Source organism: Trachypithecus francoisi, unplaced genomic scaffold, assembly GCF_009764315.1.
Source record: "Trachypithecus francoisi isolate TF-2019V2 unplaced genomic scaffold, Tfra_2.0 Lachesis_group10, whole genome shotgun sequence".
Classification (NCBI taxonomy): Eukaryota; Metazoa; Chordata; class Mammalia; order Primates; family Cercopithecidae; genus Trachypithecus; species Trachypithecus francoisi.
In genome coordinates, this window is record NW_022681455.1 from 112,893,803 (window position 1) to 112,921,797 (window position 27,995).

Sequence of the window (27,995 nt, forward strand, 5' to 3'; positions counted from 1 at the left end):
TCATGTTTTACAAATAATAAATTTATTTCCAAATCCTGAATTATAACCAAATTACAATTCCTTTTAGGTCTTTTTTGCTGCTTTACACAAGGATTAAAAAAGACACAGCCACAACCAAGTCACACATACGCCAAGTGTCCTGGGTCAGTTTATTTGGATGCAATGGTTCCAGCCACCTCCCGGCAGCATCTCGGATGCTCTGCAGCCTGGCTCCTGCCATGCCACACTCCTGCATGGAAGAACTCCACCTCCTCTGCCACAGAGTCTAGTCCAGCAGGAACTGCCCTAGGGGGCCGTGATGTGCGCAGATGAAAGTGCTCAGATGAAAGGGCTTTGTCCGCAGCCTCAGGGCTCCTGCCAGAGGGCTCAGGACCCAATACCTGCTGCCATCCTCTCTGGGGACAGCCTCAGCTCACAGACCAAAGCGGGCTGGCGTGCGGCGAGGGGTCATAGGTTCCCCTTGCTCTTTCCGGCCTGGAGTGTAGATCTTCGTAGATCTGGAGACACAGCAGGAGGGATCAGGAAACACCGTGCCCTCACCCCCAGCAGGGAGGGCAGGAGGATGCAGAGCCCCAGGACTTACTGTTCCTAACCCGTGGTGGGGAGCTCTGGGGCCGAGGGATCTCCTCCCTGGCACATTCCCACTCCCCTGCCGCCCCCGTGTTCGACTGGGGATGTAATCAAGGAAGCTCACTCATTCCGAAATGCTTTAGATCAGATTTTAACAACAACTCCCACAGCCCCTAGGGGAGCTACAAAAGCAGCTTCCCTCCACCTCACTGCCACCACTCCAACTGCGCAGCAGCCTACCTTTGTCCCCAATGCCTGGGAGGCAACTCTAAACCCTTGGAATTTCCCAAGTGACTGGAGTGTCTGCTCTTCATGGGGGGCCCTCAGCCCTCTTCTGAGAGATTATGCTAATGAAGTGACTCTTGGTGAGCCCCTTGAGTTTATCCAACAAGATGACTCAAGGCGGGCTGGCCTCTCGGCATGGGGTTAGCACTGGTGCTCTGAGCCACGTGCTATCAGCCTCACCTCTGGAGAGGAGAGGGGGCTCAAGGCTGAGCTCTACCACGTGACAATGATTCAGTCATTCATGCCTAGAACCGAACCCCGATGATAAGAACTCCGGACACTGAAGTTCAGGTGAGCTTCCTGGCTGGCGATAACCTGTCATACTGTCATGCATCAGTGTGCCACGTGGGGACGTGTTCCTGAGGACAAACGAGGCTTCACATTTGAGACCCTCCCAGACCTTGCTCTATGCATCTCTCCCTTTGGCTGTTTCTAATTTATACCTTTTTGGTATAAGAAATCTATATGGTAAGTACAGCACTCTCCGGAGTTCTGGAAGTCATTCTAGCAAATATTGAACCTGCAGGGGTCCATAGGGGTCCCCAAATTTGTAGAGGGTTGGCTGGAAGTGAGGATGGTGTCCACACCTGCAGCTGGTATCTGAAGTGAGGGTGGTCTCACGGAGGACTGTGCCTGCGACCTGTCAAGTTTGGCCTAACTCCAGGGACCAGCACAGACACGGAAGCCCAAGGCGCACTTCTCCCTACTGCACTGTGGTTTCCAACCCTCTCGCTTGTGAGTAAAGCTGTGAGACCCACCCTGCTACTCCAGGCCACCTCAGCCCTGAATCCCTGCCGATGACTGGGAGTTGCAGGCGTACAGTCGCCCCTTTAAAACTGTGGGGAACTCCTCCCACATGTCCAAGGGACCACCCAATGCACAAGCAACTTCTGTCACCAGTTCGCCTTCACACATGTACCTTCCCATAAATCCTGACCCTGCATCAGGGTCTGGTCTCTGGCAGCCTCCTGGGATGGGCGCCACCCCAGCCAGAGTCCCAAGGCTGGAGCTCACCTGACACTGCCCAGCGGGCTGCGCTTCTCCTGCTCCTGCCGCCGTGCTCGCAGCTGTTCCTCGGCCAGCGCCATCTCCTCCTCCATGGCAGAGGCTTCCTCTTTGGCCCGACGACGGTTCTCCTATTGAAGAGGGACAGACCTGGCTGAGCCTACTGGGGACCACTAAGGAAGGACGCTTTGTCAGCACCCAAGTCCCCGCAAAAAACCAGGCACTGCAACCACCAGGCCAGTGCTCCACATGGCTGCCTGCCCCAGTACCAAAGCCGCCTTCTCTTCTACAGCTGAGGCCTGCTTTTTTCATTGACTCAAGACTGACTCAAAACACAGGACAATCAGTCCTAACTCAGTCATCCCTCAGTCCAGGAAGTACTTACATTTCCTTCTTTTTTGAAAAATCAAGTTCACAACTATGCCAGGAAGTATAGAAAAACAGGGAAGATGTTACCTGCTGGCTGGAATGGACAGGCATAAGATGCAGGGGAGCCTGGTGTTGGGAGAATGATGCTACAAGAGGGGTAAGCCAAAGCCCAGCACCATTTTGCAACCCTAAATATGGATCTAGGTGACGGCCATCAACAGACACTAAAACCCCAAGGAGATGGAGGAGCAGTGGAAACCTATCAGGGAAGGGGCAGGCTGCCACCACTGTGGCCCCTCATCCATCCTCCCAACAGCAAAGGTGAGGCCACCAGACCTCACACACCTCCTGAAGGCATCTGAGAGGAGGTTCAGAGCACCACATGCAGGCATCCCTGCCACACACAGCTGAGCCAGGATCTAATCGAGCAACTGGACTCATCACCAGCTTACAGCAAGTGCACGAAACACAGGCACAGGTTGACACCACTGTGAGCAAGCAATGAGGCAAATACATCATACGGACTATCTGACAGGACAAACGACCTGGCGGCTCCAATACATCAATGTCATGGAAAAAGCGTGGGGTGGAGCCTGTTCTAGAATGAAACAGTTAACACACATAAGCAGTTGCAATGTGTGGATACTAATTCAAGCAGATCGATCGTAAGAAGTTATCTTTGAGACAAATGGAGAAATCCGAACGCAGACTGGAGACTTAGGTGACATTCAGTATTCATTTCTTTATGAGTGATAATGGCGCAGATGTTATATTTAAAATTTTCAGTCCTTTTAGTCAGAGACACATACTCAAGTATTTATGGATGAATAATATGATATATGAGATAAGCTTTAAAATATTCCAGAAAAAAAATGGATGTGTGTGGATGGGGGTAGGAATAGTGAAACTGAACAAATGTTGACAATTATAGAGGCACGGCATTGAATTCTGGTGGCCTGTTGTACTGTTTTTCCCAATTTTATGAATATTTGGACTTTTCAATAATTAGTTTTTTGGTTTTGTTTTTAAAGGCTCAGCCTACCAAACAACTGGAGTGGGTGGTGGGGAATCACAGACCAGCCTGCTAGATCGCAGCCTTTATGTTTGCAGAGAGAAGTAAGTGGGTTGGATGATCACAAGTCTTCAATACCAAGTGGAAGGAACATCGACCCCACAAGCCAACAGCACCCCCGCGGAGAGCACAGAACCTCACCTGCCGTGACTTGCCCGCCTGTTTCACACTATAGAACATGGGGCCCAGCTCTGCCAGCCACTCCCCGTCCACAGCGGTCACGCACTGCATGTACTCCTGTGGGCAGAAGGGCAGGGAGGTGAGGGTCACAGGAGGGCCAATGTCCCCCTCAGAGTGGTTCCATAATTAGGAGCCACATGGGAAGGGGCCAATCCCTGACCCTGCAAGGCTGAAAAAAGGAAGGGAAAAACCCCAGATACTCCCATCCAAACTCCTCCACACCTGAGAAAATGCCCCCTAGTATCTAAGAGAAAAGGCCCAACCCCTCTGAAAATCCTACTGATGACACCAAGAGGGGTTGCTCATCCCAAGCAGCAAGTAGGGAACAATCCCGCCCATACAGCTGAGGCCACTGCAGTCTAGAGGTCAACCCTGTGCAGAGCCTCCCCAAGTCCCCAAATGAAAACTAAACTCGCACACCCCGCAAAGCAACGCATGTGGCCTTAAGGCTCGCAGGCTAAAAGCTCATGCCAGAAGGCAGCGAAGGGTTTCAAAGCCTGGCCAGACAGGGGGCCTGCGTTATGCAAGTGCCTCGGAAAAGACTCACCTTGGTGGTCATGACCAACTCGTGATACACTATGTAATCCGGGGTGTAGCCCATTCCAAAAAGGGAGCTGGTGGGGTGCAAGTGGCAGGGCATCCCTGTGCGGATGTTCACGTACTCCCCGATTCCCTAGGGAGGAGACACAACAGGCAGCCGTGTCAGGAAAACACCACCCATTTGGGCAGCTACCCCATCCCTTAACGCTGTCTTGACACAGCCTTTGGGGGAAGCCCAGCTCTGCAGAACCGCACCAGGAGAAAGGATGAACTTTGCCCTCATACAGGTATCAGGCCGGGAGGGGCCCACTGGGCTCCTGGGCTCACCTTGAGCTTGGCTGCTTGGTGGAAATAGGCAGCACAGATGCACTTCCTGACGATGTCCCAGTCAGTGCCACACGAGGCCAGGCTCATCCGCTGCTGCACCATGATGTCCTTGAGTTGAGCTCGCACCTCCCGGACCTAGGGCAGGACACCGAGATGCCAGGAGGGACCTCCTTCCCTCCCGACCCTCCCCTCATCCCAGTATCCTGCTCATCCACCACCCCTACCTTCCGCATGGCCTTAGCATGGATGAAATGATCGTTACACCAGATGGTAGAGTAATTATTGTTCTTCCACTGCAAGTAGACATTCAGGTAGGTCAAATGATCGCTCTCAGGGACAGCGAATTTCTCCCGGATTTGATCACTCTCCTCCTCTCGACCCTAGGAAGGGAAAAAGAACCTTCACTCTAAGTACAGGGGGGTGCAAGCCCACTGAGCACATCCCAGAGGTTCTAACACTACCACCTACCCACACACAAAACTTCAAACATGTCAATAGGTTGCCCTGACAATTTGAGAAAAACAAAAATAATTTTTAAAAAGGTCTATTCTAAAACATGAGGGCTCAAGAGCAACCATACCAGAAGATAAAAAATGCTCTTGCAAATTTCCAAAGCATTCCCTGAGAACCACTGGCCCAGCCCTTCCTTTCCCCTACCCCAACCTGCTTAACCGAGAACAGCAAAATCATTCTTCAGAAACTTTGATTCTGCCCTCTGTTCCATTTCAGTTATACAGAGAGAAGCCATTCCCCTTTCCAACGCTTCCTCGAGCCCTCTGGGGAGAGAGGAGAGCCAGCCGCTGCCCCACCTTGGGCCTGTAGAAGATGGCCGGGACGGAGAGCATGGAGACGATGAGCAAGATCTCGGAACTGCAGCCCATGTCACAGGACACGATGAGCATCTTGGACAGGGCAGGGTCCAGCGGGAACTCCACCATCAACCGCCCGGTAGAGGTCAGACCACCTAGGAGAGATGAGCAAACCCAGATATTTGATGGGACAGTAGAGGGAAGAGGGAAGTCAAGCGCCAGCACCCATGAGGCTCCCGGGACCACTTCACCTGTGTTGTCCAGGGCCCCAAGGATCCAGAGCTGATACATGGAGTTGAGCATGTTGTCCTCCGGGGGCGGGTCCATGAAGTGGAACTGCAGCAGGTCCTGCACCCCAAGGGACTTGAGCAGCAGCACCACGTTGGCCAGGTTGGTCCTCTGGATCTCGGGCACTGTGGTGGTCAGGAGCTCATTCTTGTAGGCGCTCTGGGTGTAGAGCCTGCCGGGGAGAAGACCCCATCTTCTCACCACAAGGAAACCCCACAGCAAGCCAGTACAGATGAAACCCACAGGGAGGGAGGACATTCTCATTTCTTCTCCCCACCCCCCTACTTCAGTGACTCACTGACTTCCACCTATTCAAAACTCCAACCTGCCAATTCCTTCTGGGGCCTCTTACCTGTTTCATTTCTCTTTTTTTTTTTTTTTTTTTTTTTTGAGCTGGAGTCTCGCTCCGTCGCCCGGGCTGGAGTGCAGTGGCCGGATCTCAGCTCACTGCAAGCTCCACCTCCCGGGTTTACGCCATTCTCCTCCTCAGCCTCCCGAGTAGCTGGGACTACAGGCGCCCGCCACCTCGCCCTGCTAGTTTTTTGTATTTTTTAGTAGAGACGGGGTTTCACCGTGTTAGCCAGGATGGTCTTGATCTCCTGACCTCGTGATCCGCCCATCTCGGCCTCCCAAAGTGCTGGGATTACAGGCTTGAGCCACCGCGCCCGGCCTCATTTCTCTTTTTTTTTAGACGAAGTCTCGCTCTATCGCCCAACCTCTGCCTCCCAGGTTCAAGCGATTCTCCTGCCTCAGCCTCCCGAGTAGCTGGGATTACAGGCACCCACCACCACGCCCAGCTGATTTTTGTATTTTTAGTAGAGATGGGGTTTCACCATATTGGCCAGGCTGGTCTTGAACTCCTGACCTTGTGATCTGCCCGCCTCAGCCTCCCAAAGTGCTAGGATTACAGGCATGAGCCCCCGCGCCCAGCCATCTGTTTCATTTCTGGAACCAATGGGCCTGGGACTAGAATCATGGCTGGGTTTTATTTTCTTTATATTCTTCTATAGTCACTAATGCTCTATAGTGAATACACTTTTTTTTTTAATTGGAACAAAGAAGGGGCACAGGGAGCCAGGCACAGTGGTTCACGCTTCTAATGCCAACACTTTGGGAGGCCAAGACAGGAGAATTGCTTTAAGCCAGAAGTTCACAATACCAGCCTGGGCAATATAGCAAGACCCCATCTCTACAAAATATGAAAAAAATTAGCCAGGTGTGGTGGTGCCTGCCTGCAATCTCAGCCATTTGGGAGGCTGAGGTGGGAGGCTCACTTGAGTGCAAGAGATCAAGGCTGCAGTGAGCCGTGATTGTACCACCACACTTCAGCCTGGGTGATAGAGCAAGACTCTGTCTCTAACTGGAAAAGAAAGAAAAGAAAACAGGGAAAGAGAACAATAGAAATAAAGAACCAATGGCATCTTTTGTCCAGACCTACCCTCTGAAAGGAGGCAGGCTGTCATTACCTGAATGTCTGCCTACATCCATGTAAGTTGGCCTCAGACCTCAGAGCTCCCTGGAAAGCCACTCCTTCCTTCCTCAGTAGCGTAGGATGAAAGGACTATCAAGTGGCAGCCCTGCCAGCAGCTTCCAGCCTTGGGGACCAACTCTAGGGCTAGCATCCTGCCCGCCCCCACCCAGGTTCCATGCTCAGCAACCCCGGCGCTGCCCCGGAAAGCAGGCTAGCACAGGGCTCCTACCTGAAACACTGACCTGGGCCCGTCCTGCCGGCTCGCCCTGACCGCTGGTTGGCATTGGCCTGGCTAATGGGATAGATCTGCAGAGCATCCATGCCAATCCTGGGGTTGAAGACCTAGGAGGGGATGGCAAAGAGCTGACAAAGGACAGAATGAAGGGAAAGTGGAGGTAGGCCTGAGACAAAGGCAAGCCCTGGATGCTACACATGGCAGAGGAAGAGCTAGGAGCCTCTAGAAATATTCTCATGAACACCTGAGAAGTCTTCCCCACAAACACCAGCTCTGTGAGCTCTACTGTTAAATTATCTACCTCATCGAGGTAGAGGAGTTAAACGAACCAAGCACAGTGAGTCAATGTGAGCCTCCTACCACCACCACCACTTCCACGCGCTCCCCACATCCCAGGGCCAGAGCGAGGCCCTGGCTTCCCATCCCGCAGCTCAGTTAGCTTCCAGTGAAGACCCAAGCCCTTACTCCCATGTCTTCTCTTACCTTTAATTTGCAATAACCAGAATCGATAACAAACATGATGCCATCAACAGTCAGAGACGTCTCGGCAATGTTGGTGGCAACAATGCACTTCCGAACGCCATCTGGAGCCTAGAGCAGGACGTACAGGGAGGGAAAAATGAGTCCCTCAAGACAGGAAAGGCTCCACGAGGGGGAAAAGCCCACCTCCTAGCCCACCCTCTGCCAGGACAGTCACATCCCCTCTCGCTTCCTTTAGAGAACTCCCGGAGCCATTCCTGGACCTTCCTGCTGTCACACCTTCTGGAATATTTTGGCCTGGAGGTCAGAAGGCAGCTGAGAGTAGATGGGCAGCACGGCTAGGGCAGGTGCATTCTCCAGTTCCTCCAGATGCTCCACAATCTGGTCTGAGGTCACCTGAGAACCCAGGGAGAAGCTGTGAGACACTGGAACCCTAACCTCTCATATGCAGGACACACCCACTCATCACAGTTGTGACCAAGGCACGCACCTCAATGTCTTCCTGGCCAGGCATGAAGATAAGGATGTCCCCAGGGGCCCCCGACAGGTGTACCTGCAAGGACTGCTTCACTGCAGCCTCCACGTAATCCTCCTGTGGGGTCTGCAACAGCAGTGTGGACACAGTCAGAGGGAGATACTAGAAGCGCAGGCCAGGCATCCCCTGGGAGCCCTGTGGCCCAGGCACTGCTCTGGGCTGCAGCCATGGACTTTAAGGGCCACCTCCAGATGGGCCTGACTGCGAGGCCTCTACAAGAAGGCACAGCGCCTCCCTGGGCCCTGTACTTCAGCCCCAAAGAAACAATGAAACGAAACCTCACCCAGAGCAGAGTCCTTGGTCCCCCTGAGCCCCAGAGCTGCAGGCTGCCCCATTTGCCCCATGGGCCCTAAGAAATCTTCTCCAACCCAGTCCCCTACCCACCCTCCACCCCCAGCCGGCTTCTCATCAGAGAAGTGCATGGCACGGAAGCGTCAGTTCGTAACATAGTGGCCTCAATACCTTGCTGAAGAGAATGTCAACAGGGAAGGTGCGGCCAGGGATGTGGAAGATGGGGACATTCCCAAAAAAGGCAGCAAACTTCTCTGCATCCATCGTGGCTGATGTGACGATGAGCTTCAGGTCTGAGCGCCGAGCCACCACCTGAGAGCAGAGGCAGCTAAGAAGCCCCCATGGTGGGGACCCTTGGCTCCTGCCCCCCAGTCCCATCGGCACCACCCCCGAGGAAACAGAAGCCAAAGCTGACGAACAGGCCTATTCGATTCTTACCAATCCTGAAGACTGAAGCAATGGAGCCACTGCCCAGAAAACCCCGAGTCACCCTCAGCAGAGCAAGAACAGCATAAACTACAACCCGAATATGAACTCTGCAACCAGAGGCTTCAGGAAACTCTGGCCTGCCAGAGAACCCCTCAGCCCACCTGGAGCACCCCACTAGCTACTGGTGGTGCACTGGTCAACACCCCATGCGCACAGAGACCAAACCACACAGCCCTCACCTCCCGGAGCAGCCCGAAGAGCACATCAGTGTTGAGGGAGCGCTCGTGGGCCTCATCCATGATGATGGCGCTGTAGTGATCCAGGTCAGCTTCCCGGAGGGACTCTCGGAGCAGGATCCCATCAGTCATGTATTTGATCAAGGTGTTCTCTGAAGTGCAGTCTTCAAAGCGGATGGCATAGCCCACCTGGAGGTCAGAAAGATGGCTCACACGCCCTGACCACCAGCTCACCACCAGCACACCCCATACTGCGGTCCAGGTCTTAGCAGATCACACCCTTTGGCACAAATGGGTGGAAGCTACCAGGGAATACCAACATGACTCAGCCTCCACGCCCACTCACCTCCTCACCAAGGTTGCCCCCCATCTCTTCACTGACTCTCTTGGCCACTGACATGGCAGCTACACGCCGGGGCTGGGTACACCCAATCATCCCATAGTCTGTGTAACCATCTTCATGCAGGTACTGTGTCAGCTGAGTGGTCTTACCACTCCCTGTCTCCCCAACCACGATCACGATGCTGTTGTCTCTACAAGGACAAGCAGGCAAAGGACTTATCAGCCAAAGTGGAAGGCCAACGCCCAGCCTTCGAGAAGACTCCGCTACCTCCTATCCCCGTGACTAGCTATCCAGGGAGCATGCCAGTTTAGAAGGGAGAATTTCACTGGGAAAACAGCCTCTTACTCAGATACCACCGGAAACGTCTGGAATACAGTGAGGTTTAAACAGGTGAGCTAAAACAAAATGGTGCCATCCCGTTACTTTGTGCAGTGTACCCCAGGCATGAGGTCAGAGGAAAAAATTATTTCCCTTCTCCATTGGGTGCAATGCACAAAAGAAAAAGAGCTCCTGGGTAAACATGGGAGACCAAGGGCACCCCTGATTTGACACTAGATTCTTGGGCCCCAGGTGAAGTTACCTGATAATAGTGAGCAGCTCCTGCTGCACTGCAAAGATGGGCAGGTACTGCCTCTGCTCCAGGATGGACTTCTTCTTTGCAAATTCACTGCTGGCTTCGCTCTTTTTCTTCATGTGATCTGCAAACTTCTGCTCTGTCCTAGGAACACATAGCAGCCTAAAGACCCTGTATGGTGCCCCATGCTGTCCTTCCTGATTGGGTTACTGCCCTCCTTCCTACGCTCAGGAATGAGGACTTCGGCAAGAGTCTGAGACACCAAAGCAGCCAGGGAATCTGAGATGGCTCTCATCGGCCTCAGGACTGAAACTGCCATGTGAGAATCCATCATCCACAACACACTCAACACCACAGGGCCCAACAGAGCTGAACATGGATCGGAGGGTTACAGATTACCACGCTAGCAAACCCTCCAACCAAAACAGCGTAAGCAGAAGAGGGGTGGAAATCAATCCCCAGGTCACACACTTTTAGAAAATACCCTCAGGCAAATTCAGCACAGCACCTAAAGGGCTAAAATAGCCACACAGGCCTTGGGAGGAGGTAAGGGTGCAGAGCACACGACATGGGTCCAACTTCCTCCCTCCTCTTGGCAGGACAGCAGGAAAGCACAGTCTGTACGGCTTTGTTTTCAAACAATTGTGAAAACAGCCCCACTCAACAGTAACCTGCAACCTCTACTGAAAGCTCTCAATGTCTGATATGTGAACACACCCGAGACACAGAGCACTGTCACTTTCTCAAAGCTGCCTGGCAAAAAGACACCAGTTCAGTGCTCCAAACTGTCCACAGACTCCTCCCCAACCCCTTCCCCAGAGACTTCCTGTCTGATCTGCCGCCCCATGCTCTGCTGAGCTTCCTATTTCTAATTTCACCCAGTCCCTCCTGGTCACCCAATAGCTAATACCTAAGGAATAAAGTTAACTAGAGATGAATAAGAGCTGATCAATAGTATCAACTTCTCATCTGGACATCTCACACAGGAGTAGAGAGAAATATTAATTCGGATGACTGCTCAGTAGAACATGAGGGCGTTCGAAGAATGAGGATCTTGAGGGACAGATGAGTCCAGCCACCTATCTGCCCAACGCAGGAATCCCAACTCAGCATCTGCTTAGATGCCTCTATGAACAGAGAAGTCACTGGCCAGTAAGATAACCCTTTCTATTTTGGAACCTCTTTTAAAAGCAGTTCTTATAGTGAACTGAAATCTAAGGGACTAAAACCCAGTGGCCCACACTGAACTCCTGGGATGCACTTCAGCAGAGTGGCTCTGATGTGGGATGGCCTGGGTCTGATCCCGACTCCCTCACTGATGAGCTGGGTGACCTCAGACAAGTTACTTAACCTCCCTGGGCCTCCTTTCTCTCACAACACCAGTACCAGAGGAAGCAGTGGGGCAGCAGGAATCACATCTAGGAAAAGTGGAAGACAGTGAAGAGACCAGGAGGAAGGGACCGGAGAGAGTGGAAGATGCAGACAGGCATCCTAAGAGTCTCCCACTCAGGAGCCACAAAGTCGATGAGTTCTGCCGCGACTGCTTGCACGGGACCCTCATCTTTGGAACAAGGCTGCTCTGCTGCTGGCAAAGGCTGCCCACCTGTAGTCCACCTTCCCATCCTCCGTCACAGCTTTATCTGGTTCTTCCTCCTTCTTGACACCCATTATATCTCCCAGTTTGGTCCCAGCCAGTTCCCAGTGTTTGTGCTGAGCCTGAAAAGGAAAAAGGTCCGTCTGCTCCATCCTGCCACATGACTGTGGGCAATGGAAAATCCATCCCAGGGGAGAGCAGGCTTCACCATGCAGGTGGTAAACTCCTCCAGGGCGCTGGTGGCACTGAGCCATGCATTCCAAGCCTCAAGCCTCCAGCTCTCCCAACACCAGGCCCCGCAGCTGTCATGACTAAGGACTTGATAGAGGGGACTCCTACCTTCTATCTGTGGACCTAATAAGACTTTTGAAAAGAAAAAAAAAGAAAAAAATACGCATACACTTCCCGGCCCCGGTGACAAGACACCAACCTTCTTGCGCTCCTTCTGCTCCCTGTGCTTCCGCACTGTTTGGCTGCCTTTCCGAGCAATGATGGCCAGGTCAGAAGTGGCGTCCTTCACTGGGATCACCGGCTCCGGCTGCAGCAGTGGGTAGAAAGAGCAACGCCCGTCAAAGTCAGCAAGAGCCCTACCTGTGAAAGGCACTGCCACACTCTCATGGTTCAGGACTATTTTTCCCTTCTCTTTCTCCTGTCTCCACATCAGGCCTTTTTTTTTTTTTTGAGACAGAGTCTTGCTCTGTCACCCAGGCTGGAGTGCAGTGGTGTGATCTCTGCTCACTGCAGCTTCTGCCTCCCAGGTTCAAGCAATTCTCCAGCCTCAGCCTCCCAAGTAGCTGAAACTACAGGTGCCTGCCACCGCGCCCAGCTAATTTTTGTACTTTTGAGACGGGTTTCACTATATTGCCCAGGCTGGTCTTGAACTCCTGGTCACCAATGATCCACCCACCTCAGCCTCCCAAAGTGCTGGGATGACAGGCATGAGTCACTGCACCTGGCCCATATCAGGTCTCTCTGAGCTGTCTTGTCCCTGGCCACAGAGGAGCCTCACCTGCTTGGTGAAGACAATGCGCCCATCCAGAAAGGGAGGCACCAGATTGTGCACCATCAGATGCACCTTGGCTGCATTGTCCTCTTCAAAATCCTCGTCCACCTCCAGCCGATGGACCACCCCACTGGTGAGCATGCGGTTTGTCTCCCAGCGCTCGTTATCCTGTGAGGACACAATGGGAGCCATACTCAAATTTCCACCCCAAAAGTCGTCCTGAAAGGTTACGAGGTGTCCACACATCAAGTCCTGACAGAAGGCCACTGGTGGCTGCCAAGATGTCACAGGCCTCTACCCACAGCTCCAAAGACAGAAGAGGAACTGATCCCAAATCACCTGCAGGACTTTGTTCCAAAAAGCAGCACCTTTCATCGAAATCAGAACCTCTGGCTGGACACGTGAATGGTAAGCACCCCAGGCCACATCAGAGACACAAAGAACACAGACCACAGAGGCAGGTCCCAACGCGCCTGTTCCCATCAACAGCACCTCCCCTCAAGGAAGTACTGCAAAAGAGAGAAGTATGAGCCAGGGCTTCCCTTAAGCTACTAAAAGGCTCATCACCCACTCCTCTTCCACCTCCAGAGGATCTGGTCCTCTCGGCAATCAGGGGACAAGCTGTGCTGCCCTCACTTGGGCATAACCTGCTGCTTCCCCACGTGCTCTACCTCCAGCTCTGAATCTGCTCCAACTTCTGCAGGCTGCCTCACCTCATTGATCTGTCTCCGCTGAGCTGAAATGCGCTTCTGCTTCTGTTTGTGCAGGTGCTGCTCCCGCCTCCTCACATAGTCCTCAGAGGAGTAGGCCAGTGGGTTGTGGAACTCATCATAGCCCTCGTCCATCATGTACCAATCCCGATCGGCTTGCTGCAGGGCAGGAGGTGAAGCAAGGGAGTGAGGCACACATCACGGTTATGCACGAGACATGGCCAACAGAGGAGGAGACGTGTGGTAGGAAGTCACTACTGCAGTGGAGCTACCCTTGTGGGGGTGCTGGAGAGTCCACCCTGCAGCCACATGCTGTCTGGAGGAGAACCACAGTGGGAGACTACACAGGACTGGAGGGCAGCCCATCACAACAGCACTTCTTAGAGTTACCACATGGTGGCACCAACATATAACAGAAAAGTTAGGTCAGCCTACTGCAGTGAGTGACAGGGTTCACCTGCCGCCTAGGTCTCTGCAAAGAGACTCCAGGACATTGGGGCTGAACAGGGCTCAGGTGCACCCTCATCAAAGCCCAGTCCTGCTAGAGGGTCACCCATTTACAGACGGCCACCAGCCTCAATCAGCCCCTCAGAGGTATAAAGTTTTACCCTCTGGTCATCCTCCCACTGCTGCCGCTCCTCCTCCGTGTCAAATGAAATTCCTTCTTCGCCTTCCTCGCGCCTTCCTGGAGGAGCACAGGGAGCAGGTCAGTCCATGCCCTGGCCTATCCCCAGAGGCCCTGGAAAGATCTGCAGGACCAGGCAGCTCCAGAAGGGCAGCCCCTGCTCATCCTCGCGAGGGCGAGCAAGCCTGCTCTTCCGCTCCCGCCCCCAGGCCTCACCTCGACCCCTGGACAGACGTGGGGTGGACCCCAAGTGTCTTCTGTCATCGGCCCACTCATTGTATTTGTAGGAGGGAGTTGGCAGAGGCGTGTCATCCGAGTACTTGCCCCTCACAGACCTGGGAACAGCAGCACCAGCATCACAAAACTGTTACTAAGCTAAGCCATGTCCTACTGGCCGCCATCTGCTCTCCCTGCCGAGGCTCCTTACCGCCACCCAGCGAAACTGGGCTGCTCTGCCCAGAACATCACCTGTCTCGATCTCGAGTGGACAGCCGATGGCTCCGCTCAGAATCCCGATAGGAAGGCGTCGGGGAGGGCGATTCCCACTGGGAGCGCCTTGAGGAGCCATAGCCACTGTCCTCCTCCTCCCAGGTAGACCTTGAAGGGGTGGCTGCATCTGGGGCCACAGAAGACACATCCACAGGAAACATCTCACTTAACCACGACATGGCTCTAGAACCAGTTGCCAAAAGTCAATTCCCCAAATTTACTTCTTTTACTATTTCTAAACCTTGCATGTATCTATAATGGGTAAGATCGGTTTTGACAGTTTTTTAAGATATCTCAATTTTTAGTGGTCCAGGATATATTATTCTTTTTGTTTTTGTTTTTTTTTTTTGGTGAAGTCTCGCTCTGTCACCCAGGCTGGAGTGCAGTGGTGTGATCTTGGCTCACTGCAACATCCGCCTCCCGGTTCAAGTGATTCTCCTGCCTCAGCCTCCCGAATAGCTGGGATTATAGGTGCCTGCCACCACCCCAGGCTAATTTTTGTACTTTTAGTAGGGACGGGGTTTCACCACGTTGGCCAGGCTGGTCTTGAACTCCTGACCTCAAGTCATCTGCCTGCCTCAGCCTCCCAAAGTGCTGGGATTGCAGGTACGAGCCACTGCACCTGGCCAATGGTCCAGTTTTCATTCTGTGTTTATGACAACATTTTAAGGGATATTTACTTATCTCTACAAATACACCCCTCTGGGATATAAATAGTTCTTTTTAATAAACCCTTCTACCTCCAGCTCCCTATTTTTTTTTTTTTTTTTTTTTTTTTTTTGAGACGGAGTCTTGCTCTGCCACCCAGGCTGGAGTGCAGTGGCCAGCTCTCAGCTCACTGCAAGCTCCGCCTCCCAGGTTCACGCCATTCTCCTGTCTCAGCCTCCCGAGTAGCTGGGACTACAGGCGCCTGCCTCGTCGCCCGGCTAGTTTTTTGTATATTTTAGTAGAGACGGGGTTTCACCGTATTAGCCAGGATGGTCTCGATCTCCTGACCTCGTGATCCGCCCGTCTCGGCCTCCCAAAGTGCTGGGATTACAGGCTTGAGCCACCGCGCCCAGCCAAGCTCCCTATTCTTTCCTGCCATTTGGAAAACTGGCCATTCAGCAAACCAGCCTCTCACCTTACAGGAACCATACCCACCCCAAGTGCAAAGCCGTGCCCACCTGACTCAGAACCAACTATCCCAAGATGTTCATGGTGGAATCGGGAATTCTGACTCAATGCCTCAGCAATCTCACTGAAGACAAGAGTCACTCACTCTGCCTTTTATACACTGGAATCCTCACAAGCCATCAAAACAGTGAGTCTACCTTTAGGTCGATGTCGTGGGCTCTCAGGCTCATTTCTTCTGCTGCTACGCTCTGACCCTCCATCTCGCTCCAATCTGCTGCTGTGCCTACTTCTATCCCGGTCATCTATGAAGAGTCACACAAAGCTTAAAAACACGCACCCCATCCTAAGGTACACCCATCTTCACCCTAGAGAAAGGACACAGGCTGCCCACTCACTCACAGGTGCAACCTGCACTGCTCGAATGTGATCCGTAGACTCCTGAAACTCACCTATGCCCATTCTCCCAAGGGGGAAAAATAGTTACTGCCTAGAAAGTTTCAAACCCACAGTAACAGTTATTTTCCAGCAAAAATTCAAAAAATAATAGTACAAGTTTACAGTAAATCTTTTTTTTTAATGGTTACAATTCTATCAGCTATAAAACTTAATACTGAACAAGAACTGCATTGGATTTTTTTTTGTCTAGCTTTGTTCCATAGCACTGTCCTTTCTCTATCACCAATACTATTAGAAACGCTGGTCTCTTGTACATATTTACCCATTATCTCCTTTATCATAATAAAACAAAGACCACACACTCAAGGAGAGCAGCTATGTAAACTGCTATTCCCAATCCCAACAGGGTCAAAACTACTCAGGCGGACATCATGCAAACAGGACTCCCTAATAAATGGGTGTTGCAAAGACTCCTGCAACAAGAAAAAGGCTGACATGTTTATTCAAATGCTAATGGACAACAGGAAATGTGCTGGACAGTTTACCTCTGTCCCTCTTGCGGTCATAGTCTCGATCCCGCGATTTCTCCTTCTTCCAATCCTTTTCTTCTTTGGATGAGGCATAGACACCATGTTCGCGCCGCTCCCGCTCTCTCTGCCGACTGCGTTCCCAAAACTCTTCGCTCACACCCCCTGGATGGGATGGAGTTTCTACCCGAGCAGATCGATAATGTCTGAAACAGGGAGAGCAACTGGTAAGGGCCCCTCTATAGGAGAAAAACTCTGCCCTAAAACCTTTGGCTGTCCAAACAAGTGATCTCTCCTTTTCCACTTTCTCTCCCTGGGACAGCAGGTTCACATATGGCAACAATCCAAGGCATTTGTAACCTCTACCATCTAGTCTTTAGTCACCTTTGTTTTTCCCCACAACTTCCTACCTACCTTCAATATTACAGAGTCAAAATAAAATCATAAAGCTCTAAATCTCCAACAGGAAAACTGAGAGATAAACATGAGATGTTGTTTTCCAGCCTCCATTTGCTTCCCTATGGGCTAACCCATCCTAAGCCTTTACCTGTCTTTCCGGACATTTCGGCCAGCCTGGTCACCGCCCTCTTCCTCGGCATCCTTCTGGTCATCCTTACTCTCTTCCCAGTCCTTGTAGGAAGAGATTTTGGACTTCTTCTTGTCCTCCCCATCGTCCTTCTCCTCTCGCTCCCTCCGTTTCAGGGAAGCCAGCAAGTCCAGTCCCAGTAATGAAGGGCGGGGAGCAGGGGCCTTGAAGACATGCTGCTCGCTGGCCGCACTTTTGGTCTTGCAAATAAGACCACCAACCTGAGAGTCCAGATCAGTGCCTTCCAATCGATGGATCGAGGCATCCTCACTGGTGTCCCCCATCACAGGATCTGGGATTTCTCTGGAAGGAAGGCAAACCATTTGGTACTGGAAAAGGCTCAGCTCTACCATATCGCAGAATAAATGCAGTTATGGTTATATTTAGGTGATTAACCTTTCCCATCTCCCCCTAAGACCAGGACTACTTTTGCTGCCTCTCTCCAAGACTTTTCCATCAAGTCACTGACAATCTCCAAAGATCTTCCTATTCCAACCCCCAACAAACACCAAAATAGATACACACACACACACCCCATACATTCCTCCCCATCCCCCACAAGGATCCAAGAGGCAATAAAAGGCCTCACTAAGGGATACTTTCTAGAGCCTGATGTCATCTGTAACAGGGGTGTAGGGAAAATACCACTAAATCAGAGTCAGAAACCTCAATTAGAAACCAGGCTCTTGACACTTTCTACTTGTATGATGGTAAGTAAATAACTTAATCTTTGTTTAACCATAATTTCATATCTATTAAATGGAAATAATTTTTACTTTATCTAATCCATGAAGCTATTGTGAGAATCAAACAAAAAGTGTATGTGAAACCATAAAGAGTAGCTCTTTATGTAACCATAAGAGTTAACATGAATGTAACTGCTACATTATATTATTTGCTATCCTCCTATATACTGTTGGTCCCTCACCCATTCTTTACGTGAGTTCTACCTCTTCCTCTCTTTAAACAACAGGTACAGCAGCACAGAGATGGGGCAGAAGGCTACCATCCATGTTCTCCATACTTTAGTGGCTTTTCTTAGCCTAGCTGCGTTTTACAGAAAACAATTTACTCACAGCAGCCAAAATCAGTTTAATAACAATCCATGTTTACCAAAAATATTTATGAAAAATACTAGGTTAGGAAAAGGTGTTACTGAGAAGTATTTAAGCGGCTACAAGACTTCTGGCACTCAAGTTGGAACAAGCTTCTCTTTACCTCTCACTACACATCTGCCACTCATGAACATAGTTGTCGGTGCTTGGATAATTCCTCTCATTCCAACAAGTCAGCAAAGCAAAGGAGGTGCCACCAGAATCCAGAATGTTTTACCAAACTCTAATTAAATGCACAGCTCTATAGAGTATTGCCAAACAGACTGGACACATAGTATTAATGCAGAAAAAAGAGTTACATTTTGAAAATGCCATCAGGCAGAACAGAAAAAAGAAAGCTGCATATTGGTGACGTCTGTATGCATACGAGGAAATCCACACAAGAAAGTAAAGATACACAGGCTCTGCTCAATAGTTGTCCAAACCAGGAAATGTATCCTGGACTGCCATTCTACACAGGTGAGAGAACACTGGATGTGTCGTTGACTGCTGTAGCTCAATGTCTAGCAAAATAAGCGTTTGATAAATTTAAAAATGAATTAATTTAAACTTATTAAAGGAGAACAGGAACCCAAACATTTCTGGAGACAGCAAAGGAAGATTCCAGCAACACAGGACAAGGAGGCAGCCAGACAGGACTTAACTAGCTGCTGAGAAGAGCAAAGAAGAGCTAAAGAGCAAGATTCTTGAGAAGAATTAATGGCAAAGAAACTACAAGGGGTACGAGAAAGCCAGGGAAGAAAGAACCTAGATTCACGCATTCAACAATTACTCACTGAGGGCGTCCCTGAGCCAATTGCTGTTCTCGGCGACAGCAACAGAGAAGAGAACAAGAAAAAAATCCCCGCCCACCTGAAGCTGACGTTCTAGTAGAAGAGATCGCCCACCAGATTGCCTGGTATAAATAACACTGTGAGAAAGCAGAGAAAGACACAAGGAGCCCTACTCGGGCTCGGAGACAGTCTGGGGTGGGTTACAGCGGAGGCCTGGGAGAGGGAGCAAGGCCACTCCAGGCAGCATTCCTGGATCTCATGGAGGCCGCTCCAGGCAGCAGGATTTGACCAGAGCAAGGAGGAAGGCCAAGGCGGGCAGGACGGCTGCAGCATCCCTGAGGTGAGTAAGGCAAGGTGGGTGACAGGGAACTCCCCAAACTGGGGCCCGGACCTAATCAGGGAACCAATATCCGCCGCCTGGAGCCGCCATGATTATAGAAGGGCAGGCCAGGAAGGAAGAAGGGACTCTCACCTCACCAGGCGCGACTCTTGGGACCCTTCTGTCCCGGATTCTGGGGCGCCGGCGCTGCCACCCCTCGCTTAGACAGGCTCAAGGAGCTAAAATCCACACCTTGAAAGCGGCCATTATTGTCCCTTAATACCTTGCGCGGCCCCCTCTATCCGCCCAAAGCTACCATAGAGAGCAGTCTGGAACACGCCGATTCCTGGATCCAAGTGAGGAACGGAACGCGAACAGGCTTTCAAGGCCTCCTCTGGGGCTCTGATCAGAGACACTTCCGAGTCTCCTTGTGACCAATCACTCTTAGTCTAAAAGACGACATCCCGCCTCTAGACTGGGGGCAGGAAAAGGAGGGGAAAAAGGTCGACATCTTTAACACTGGCGGAGGTGACGCCTAGCTTCCGGTCAGAGCCGAGCAAGGTGGGCGGTGACTAGAAGCTCTTCTGTTTATTGGGCTGTTGAGCGGGGGCCGACCGACCACCGGGAGTTTGTTTTCTGTGCTTGTGCGTTTTCTATTCGGCTTCCTTCCCGCTAGCGGGGCCACGAGGGTTGCTAGGCAACAGGTCCTGGGTGACTTGGCCTTAGGGCTCGGCCCGGCTTGGGGCTGATGAAGGGAGCCGTCCGCGCCCAGGCTCTACCGAGAAGGGGTTGCCGACAGTCACAAAGTGGAAGGGAGGGAGGCGGCGTGGACAACTAAGGTAAGTGCTACGGTCCCTAGCGCGTGTGGGCCAGGAGCAGCGTAACACAGGTGACTTTGAATACATATATCGGATATTTTGGAAAACAGCGATGCGCGCCCCGCTATAAATAAAAATCACCCATGCCTTCATACGCAGAGGTGACCACTGATGGTGTTTGGGGATATTTATTTCCAGTTGTTTTTGTGGAATACGTTGTAGTAAGGTTTTGTACAAAAGTGAGTTCAAAGTTTTTTTCTTTTTTTGGTGTTTCTGCAGTTGTGGCGCGCGCCTGAGGTTCCAGCTACTCGGGAGGCTGAGGCGGGAGGATTGCTGGAGCCTGAGAAGTTGAGACCAGCCTGGGCAACATAGCGAGACCCCGTCTCAGAAAAAGAGAGGGAAAGAGGAAAGCAGTGGAGTTATTGGTCAAAGAGTATGTCCCCTTTCCAGAAAGATTTTGTGCCTGCATTCCTGCAGGGACTCCCTGTGTCTGTCCCTACATTCATACTCTTGCCATTATTGTGTGCCACTGTCTTGTTTAATTTTCGCCAATTCAGTGACCTTGTACACATACCTTTTAATTTACTAGTAAAGCTTAACTTTTCAAATGTATTTACTGTCCATTTGTACCTCTTCTTTTGGACTAGAAAGTTGGTGGCCTGTATTCTAGTCTTTGTCATTGTAACAGGAAGTGCAACTGTAAGCAAGCTAGTTTGTAAAATGACGGGGTTGAATTAGGCCCCTTGTACCTCAGCATTTTATGATTTGTTTATGGAATTGTAGTTTTCACACACACTCCTAACTGATGTGTTTGCCATGTAATGAGGTGCACCTAGAATCTTTAAGCCAGGATTTGTAATAATATAATGTACACAATAAAGGACTGTTTAAAATGTGTAACAACACATGCAAGAAATAATATGCTGCCATGACAAAGAATATGGATGTTTTCTATATAGAGATATGGGACAATCTTCACAGGTTAGGTTTGAAATAATGAAAAGTGCAGAAGAGTAGATAAAGTGTGTACACCGAACATCTGCCATTGGTCCCTCCACAACCATTCTTCATCCTCCTCTAGACTGTTCTGGGGCGGGGAGGTTTGCCTGCCTCAACAGGCCCCTGCCCTCTGGTTCCAGTTGGAGTCAGCCAGTGGTTTCACAAGCAGAGGTCCGAGGGAGGACAATGGCTGCAACACTTAACAGCAGGCCGCCCTCCTATACACTGTCCTCTCCAGTCACCTATTTTTGCCACACAATTCTTATAACTGCTTCCTCCCATGGCTCCTTCCTCCCATGTCCTAGGGATGGGTACAGCATCCCGCTGTTACTAGCCCCAAAGTAGTACACTTTACCCTGTTGTTTTTCTACAACTGCCTTAATTGAACTGCTTTCAAATTACCAAAGTTGAGAGTGTCATCCCTTTCTTGCTGAAACACTGATACAATAGGCTATCTTTTAGGGGGAGAGAGAGAGAGGGAAAAAATATAGTAGCACATATTTGTATTTTTTTGTGAATGCATAACAAAACTCTGAAAGATACGTGAGAAACTAATGAAAGCAGTTATCTGGCCCCGGGGAGGGAGCAATGAAAACAGGGCACAAGGAGCAGGGACAAGGAGAGGGAAACTCCGTATTACCTTTCTATGATGTTTCTTTTATACCATGTGAATGCATTAGCTACTCTGTGAATTAATTTTTTTTAATGAGGGCTCACACACTTAATCTAAACTCTCTTTTTTTTTTTTTTTTTTTTTTGAGGCGGAGTCTCGCTCTGTCGCCCGGACTGGAGTGCAGTGGCCGGATCTCAGCTCACTGCAAGCTCCGCCTCCTGGGTTTTACGCCATTCTCCTGCCTCAGCCTCCCGAGTAGCTGGGACTACAGGCGCCCGCCACCTCGCCCGGCTAGTTTTTGTATTTTTAGTAGAGACGGGGTTTCACCGTGTTAGCCAGGATGGTCTCGATCTCCTGACCTCGTGATCCGCCCGTCTCGGCCTCCCAAAGTGCTGGGATTACAGGCTTGAGCCACCGCGCCCGACCAATCTAAACTATCTTTAAACATTGCACCTTTGTTTCAGGAGTGACAGGATTCACTTTTGGGTTATCTCAGGATGAGCTTCCTACTGCCCAAGCTGACTAGCAAAAAGGAAGTAGACCAGGCGATAAAAAGTACTGCTGAAAAGGTGTTGGTTCTCAGGTTTGGAAGAGATGAAGATCCTGTCTGTCTGCAGCTAGATGATATTGTAAGTGACTGTCTAAGTGGTTTTTATTAATAATCTATATTCTTACTTCAGCATCTGAATAGTACATGAGAGGGAGTAGTCAGGGCTGGGTATATGGCTGGTCATTTGTTCACTAAGAGCTGATTGTATGCCTGCCCTAAGCCAAACCCCCAAATCTGTGTGTGCTGAATCTGTCTTGGATGTCCTTACCCACTAGAAGCTGTCAATGCTGTTTCACCAACAATGCAATGGAAGAGCAGAAAACTATTAACAAGCATCTGTGAACACTATCTTTTCAGTGCTTGCAATAGTAAGATAATAGTAGCCCCATTTCCCAGTGGGAGAAAAAATGCCAGAGGGGTCAAGTAACTTCCCACAGGCACAGATCCACTATATTGCAGAGCTGAGATTTGAACTCAGTTTTCTGTAGCTGCAAATAATCTTTTCTCGTGTGCTGCCTCCAGGATGTGCCTGATGCAGAGAGACCTAACCCAAAACTTAAGACCTCTTACCACCATTTCTACTGCTGCCATCCCGTGTAAGAGCTGAGTGTACAAATCCACATTTCCGTGGTTACTATGAGGGTATGATGTGTTAGCCCTGGGGAAAAAAAGATCAGAGGATTCTACCCTCAGCCGTAGGGAGGAGGAAATACCACAGAGGTCGGTAATGTAGACACTGAAGCCACACTGCCAAAGTTCAAATCCCAGCCCTACTGCTTAGGAGCTGTATGACCTGGGGCAAATTACTTTACCTCCCTGTGCCTCAGTTTCCCTATCTATAAAATGGGGACTCTAATAGCATATACCTTTTAAGAATGTTGTAATATTAAATGAATTAACAAATGTTAAGCACTTAGGACAGTTACCACATAGTAATGTCATGTAAGTGTCTGTTACTAATTTTCGTGATTTTCATTTCTGGGAGGATTGGGAGGAAGGAGACATTAGGGAATTTCAGTATCCATATTACATATTTCTAAGTTGTGTTGTTTTAAATGAGCATGGGTTACTTTTATAAAAACATTCAAAGAAGGGAATTAAAGGAAGAAATAGATTCACAGTTTTCCCCAAGGATTTCTACGCTTAGCTCTTACACAGGATGGCAGCAGTAGAAACGGCCGGAAGAGGTCTTAGTTCTGGGTTAGGTCTCGCTCTGCAATGAATAAACAAGAATACTCCCAATGCTGTCACCCTCTTAACCTCATACAGTTTCCCAAGGTTCCTTCCTAACCCGGTCTGCAGGTCTGCAGCAAATGAGACTCTGGAGGATGGGGTTACCTTGTGTCTAATGTGGGAGCCACAAGGGCTGCATTGTTGGCCCAGGAGTTTTTTCAAACAAAATACTCTGTTGTAGTAACAAGTTTCACAGAAGAAACATTAGCTGCCTCTCATATTGTAACCTTTGTCTCTCTCATTTACAGCTTTCTAAGACCTCTTCTGACTTAAGTAAAATGGCTGCTATATACCTGGTAGATGTGGACCAAACTCCAGTTTATACACAGTATTTTGACATCAGTTATATTCCGTCTACTGTCTTTTTCTTCAATGGACAGCATATGAAAGTGGATTATGGGTAAGTGCAGTTGATCTGAAGTTATTGCAACCTTATAAGTTTCCTTTGGTAAGCAGTTTCACTGGCTTGCCTATTTGCATGTGATGTTGACTCTGTGAGTCTTATATCAGTAGTGTTTCCTCAATTGATGCACTCTCTAATTTTTTATGCAAAGCCTTGCTACAAAATGACAGTATTTCAGGTATGATTGTCAAATTTTATTTATTTTTTTAATTAAAAATATGGTGCATACACATGATTTGTCAAATTTTAATTTCCAACTTAAGTATGAAGAAATAGTACAGTTTGCGAAGCACTACCATCCATCAGTCTATAAAATATAAAATAGCTATGTTAACTAAATAAAGAACTCTTAAAATTTTCCCAGGAATTTCATTTGAAACAAAATACGTAATTGTTCTTAAACTTTTGGACTGATAAGTGGCATTTATAAAAGAAGCATTCCTTCCAGCAAACTAAGATGTGCTTCTCTCTTGCAAAGTTTCCTGCTTGTCGCCATTCAGAGAATTTTAAGTCATTCTTCAGCAAAGCCTGTCAAGAATAAGTAACATGAAGTCTTATTTAATGCCTTCCAACTCCATCCAGTTACCATCTCAATACTTAATATTGATGATTGGATGCATCCATGATTCTGACCATTTCTACTGTGGTTGAGGTGTCCACTTATCTAGATCTGTGTACCCTTTTTGTCTTTATTTGAAAGTGTGTGAAATATCTGTTTTAAAGTGCTTTAGGCTGGGCACAGTGGCTCACGCCTGTAATACCAGCACTTTGGGAGGCCGAGGCAGGCGGATCATTTGAGGTCAGGAGTTCAAAACCAACTGGCCAGCATGGTGAAACCCCATCTCTACTAAAAATACAAAAATTAGCCGGGTGTGGCCAAGCGTGGCTGGGCACGGTGGCTTACACATGTAATCCCAGTACTTTGGGAGGCCAAGGCAGGCGGATCACGAGGTCAGGAGATCGAGACCATCCTGGCTAACACAGTGAAACCCTGTCTCTACTAAATATACAACAAATTAGCTGGGCATGGTTGCAGGTGCCTGTAGTTCCAGCTACTCTGGAGGTTGAGGCAGGAGAATGGCGTGAACCCAGGAGGTGGAGCTTGCAGTGAGCCGAGATCGCGCCACTGCACTGCAGCCTGGGCAACAGAGTGAGACTCCGTCTCAAAAGAAAAAAAAAAATTAGCCGGGTATGATGGTGGGCGCTTGTAATCCCACCTACTCAGAAGGCTGAGGCAGGAGATTCACTTGAGCCTGGGAGGTGGAAATTGCAGTGAGCAGAGATCGCACCACTACACTCCAGCCTGGTGACAGAGCAAGACTCCATCTCAAAACAACAACAATAACAACAACAAAAAACACAAAATATTTTAAAGCTGTTTATTCTACTGGAACACAGTTGATGTAAGTATTAATTTGGGACAACCTTTTAAGGGAGCCAGTTCAACATTATGTATCAAATACTTTAAAGTGTGTAAACTTTTTAACCCAGTAATTACACTTCCAGGAATTTAATATGATGTTGTAGATGCAGATTTAACAACTGAAAGAAATACATGTTAGCCAGAAAAAAGCATATTACTGAATAATTTGTATGACATAATTTCCAATGTTGGGAAAAAAGAAGTATGTATCTGCACATACACACACACACACACACACACACACACACAATTGGAAGGATATACACTGAAAAGTGACCTCTGGCCTCATGGATGATTTTGTTTCTTTCTTTAAAATTTGTGTAGTAGCATACCTGATGTTTGAGGTACTTTTCTAAAAAAAAAATTTTTTAATACCTACCACTCAAAAGTGTAAGTGACTAGAACTTAAAGGCCGTGAGTATTGAATGGGCTTTGCACGGTGCCCAGGCAAAAACAACAGCAAACGCAGAAACAGTGTGCACTCCAACACTTGGTGATATGAGAAGTGATAAAAATAGATTTTGTGATGACGATAGATTTGAAGCTGAAGCTTTTCATGTGACAGAGCTTTCATGCTAGTGGCCCACAGCACTGGGTTTAGTCACTTACTAAATGGAAAAAAATGATTGAAAAAAATGTTGGGCTTTATGTCTGAAGTCTCATTGACAAGAAGAAAATAACAAAGCTGTTGTTCATTTTGTTTATCCTGAAAATCTTCAGCAAGTGATTATTCAAAGTTCTTAGAGCAGTTGTTTCTCTTCTATGGTGTCTAGATCTCCAGATCACACTAAGTTTGTGGGAAGCTTCAAAACCAAACAAGACTTCATAGATTTGATTGAAGTAATCTATCGAGGAGCAATGAGGGGGAAGCTTATTGTCCAAAGTCCTATTGATCCCAAGAATATTCCCAAATATGATCTTCTCTATCAAGACATTTAGTACATTAACTGCTGTCAAAGATGAAGAAAAAGGCACATCTTGACACAGTACCTGAATCCAGCTGTGTCCCAGACGAGAAGAGGTTATACCTGCATGTAGAAAACCTGGCCCCTGAGGAAAAGACCCCGCTGGTTCTCTGATGACCTGGGATGCCTGTCTGCTCCCTGCAAGCCTCAGAGCAGCCAAGTCATTGGTGTTCATTTTCCCCATGGTGATTTTTGTAACTTCTCTTTCTAATGTTTTTCTTTATTCCTTTAATACAGAATCCTCCAAAACATTGGCTAGTACAATTTGATTTAATCATGTTCATTTGATACACAAGTGAACTGGAAAGTCACTTCCCATAGAAGCAAAAGTACTTATTTTCTACCCTAGCTGGCTGCATGCCTGCACACACACTCTCACACTCAGACACACACACCCCTTTGCCCATCCCTCCACTCGTACATCCCTCATGCTTTCCCATCTCCAGTCTGTATTACTGTAGTTTCTCTTCAAATAAATAATTGAGCAGACAAGTTTGTTTTATTTTGGAGCCTTTTTGGTCTGACTTTTAAACATTGTCCTGGTTGGCTCTTTTTTTTTTTTTTGAGATGGAGTTGCCCAGGCTGGAGTGCAGTGGCGCGATCTTGGCTCACTGCAAGCTCTGCCTCCTGGGTTCACACCATTCTCCTGCCTCAGCCTCCCGAGTAGCTGGGAATACAGGCCCCCGCCACCATGCCCGGCTAATTTTTTGTATTTTTAGCAGAGATGGGGTTTCACTGTGTTAGCCAGGATGGTCATGATCTCCTGACCTCATGATCTGCCCGCCTTAGCCTCCCAAGTGCTGGGATTACAGGCATGAGCCACCGCGCCTGGCCCATTTAATTATTTTTTATATTATAAAATTGAATATGAAAAGTGAGAATTTGAACCTTCACTCTCCACCACTCTATTCAGGTAAAACAATGCATGAGCCACCCTTAGGAGCAGCAGGTTTTTCCCAGAAGCTGCTGCCTCTTCCTGAGGCAGAAAACTGTGTTACTAAGGCTCGAAACTAAAAGAGATGTCAGCATTGTTAGAAAGAAATGTCACCCTTAAGGGATTTGCCTGTTTTAATAACTTTGTGAGGAATTCTTACTTTTCTGGGGCACCTGGTGCAACCGTGGGCAAGTTACTGTCCCTCTTTAAACCTCATGGTGGTTATTGAAACAGATTTGTTAGAAGGAGAGGGTAGGCGCAGAGCTGGAGAACCATGGTCGAGGCAGCTTGTGATCTGCCTAGCAGCCTCTGACCTCCTCGCCAGCAGAAGCCCAGTCCTGTTCAGAGCAGCACTGTCACTGCAAGTCCATCCCCCTTTGCCAGGGGTTCCATTCCACCCCTTTTCTGCAGGGAGAGGTGCCATGAGGCTTGCTTCTGGCTTATACAGGAGAGAGGGAAGGCTGCTGGGCACTACTTGTGTTCCTGCTGATAAAAGGAGGGAGTTACTCCAGGAATAAGACAAAACGAGAGGGGGAGGCCATCACCTCTGTCCTCTTCCATCGTACACTTCCTGCCTCTGGTTTAATCATGATGCATGGAGCTACAACAGCCATCTTAGGCCCATGAGGTGCCCAGCATCAGGTAAAACATTGACATGCTAAGAAAAACAAAAAGAGCCCGATCCCTGATGTTACTGAACTCCCGCGTGAACTCAGCCTGCCTCCCTCAGATTTCTGTGAAAGAATAAAATTTCTTTTTGCCTAA

General features: G+C 49.2%; 2 protein-coding genes across 14 annotated transcripts; one reads left to right on the plus strand and one right to left on the minus strand.

Annotated features, from left to right (window-relative positions):
* Positions 1–19,724, minus strand: DHX38 (DEAH-box helicase 38). Of its 3 annotated transcripts, none has more exons than XM_033218850.1 (27): positions 19,609–19,724; positions 17,047–17,388; positions 16,518–16,705; positions 15,774–15,878; positions 14,440–14,587; positions 14,188–14,306; positions 13,955–14,031; positions 13,350–13,505; positions 12,643–12,804; positions 12,064–12,171; positions 11,643–11,755; positions 10,046–10,183; positions 9,469–9,655; positions 9,126–9,311; positions 8,629–8,769; positions 8,122–8,232; positions 7,911–8,027; positions 7,635–7,742; positions 7,146–7,258; positions 5,409–5,617; positions 5,158–5,312; positions 4,573–4,728; positions 4,349–4,483; positions 4,029–4,154; positions 3,443–3,538; positions 1,870–1,991; positions 1–497 (listed from the first exon to the last, which is right to left on the minus strand). In XM_033218850.1, the coding sequence occupies exons 2-27, from the start codon at positions 17,367–17,369 to the stop codon at positions 413–415; spliced, it is 3,684 nt and encodes a 1,227-aa protein (XP_033074741.1). In that variant the 5' UTR covers positions 17,370–17,388; positions 19,609–19,724; the 3' UTR covers positions 1–412. The 3 variants fall into 3 exon arrangements, with proteins under 3 accessions (XP_033074741.1, XP_033074740.1, XP_033074742.1); XM_033218849.1 differs by having other exon boundaries at positions 19,446–19,662; XM_033218851.1 differs by lacking the exons at positions 16,518–16,705; positions 17,047–17,388; positions 19,609–19,724 and having other exon boundaries at positions 14,440–14,643.
* Positions 19,042–27,995, plus strand: TXNL4B (thioredoxin like 4B). Of its 11 annotated transcripts, none has more exons than XM_033218857.1 (5): positions 19,043–19,313; positions 20,390–20,543; positions 22,187–22,351; positions 23,754–23,905; positions 26,105–27,995. In XM_033218857.1, exons 3-5 carry the CDS (start codon positions 22,220–22,222, stop codon positions 26,268–26,270), a joined length of 450 nt encoding a protein of 149 aa, XP_033074748.1. In that variant the 5' UTR covers positions 19,043–19,313; positions 20,390–20,543; positions 22,187–22,219; the 3' UTR covers positions 26,271–27,995. The 11 variants fall into 11 exon arrangements, with proteins under 11 accessions (XP_033074750.1, XP_033074748.1, XP_033074752.1 ...); XM_033218858.1 differs by lacking the exon at positions 19,043–19,313 and adding an exon at positions 19,785–19,853; XM_033218856.1 differs by lacking the exon at positions 19,043–19,313 and adding an exon at positions 19,824–19,936.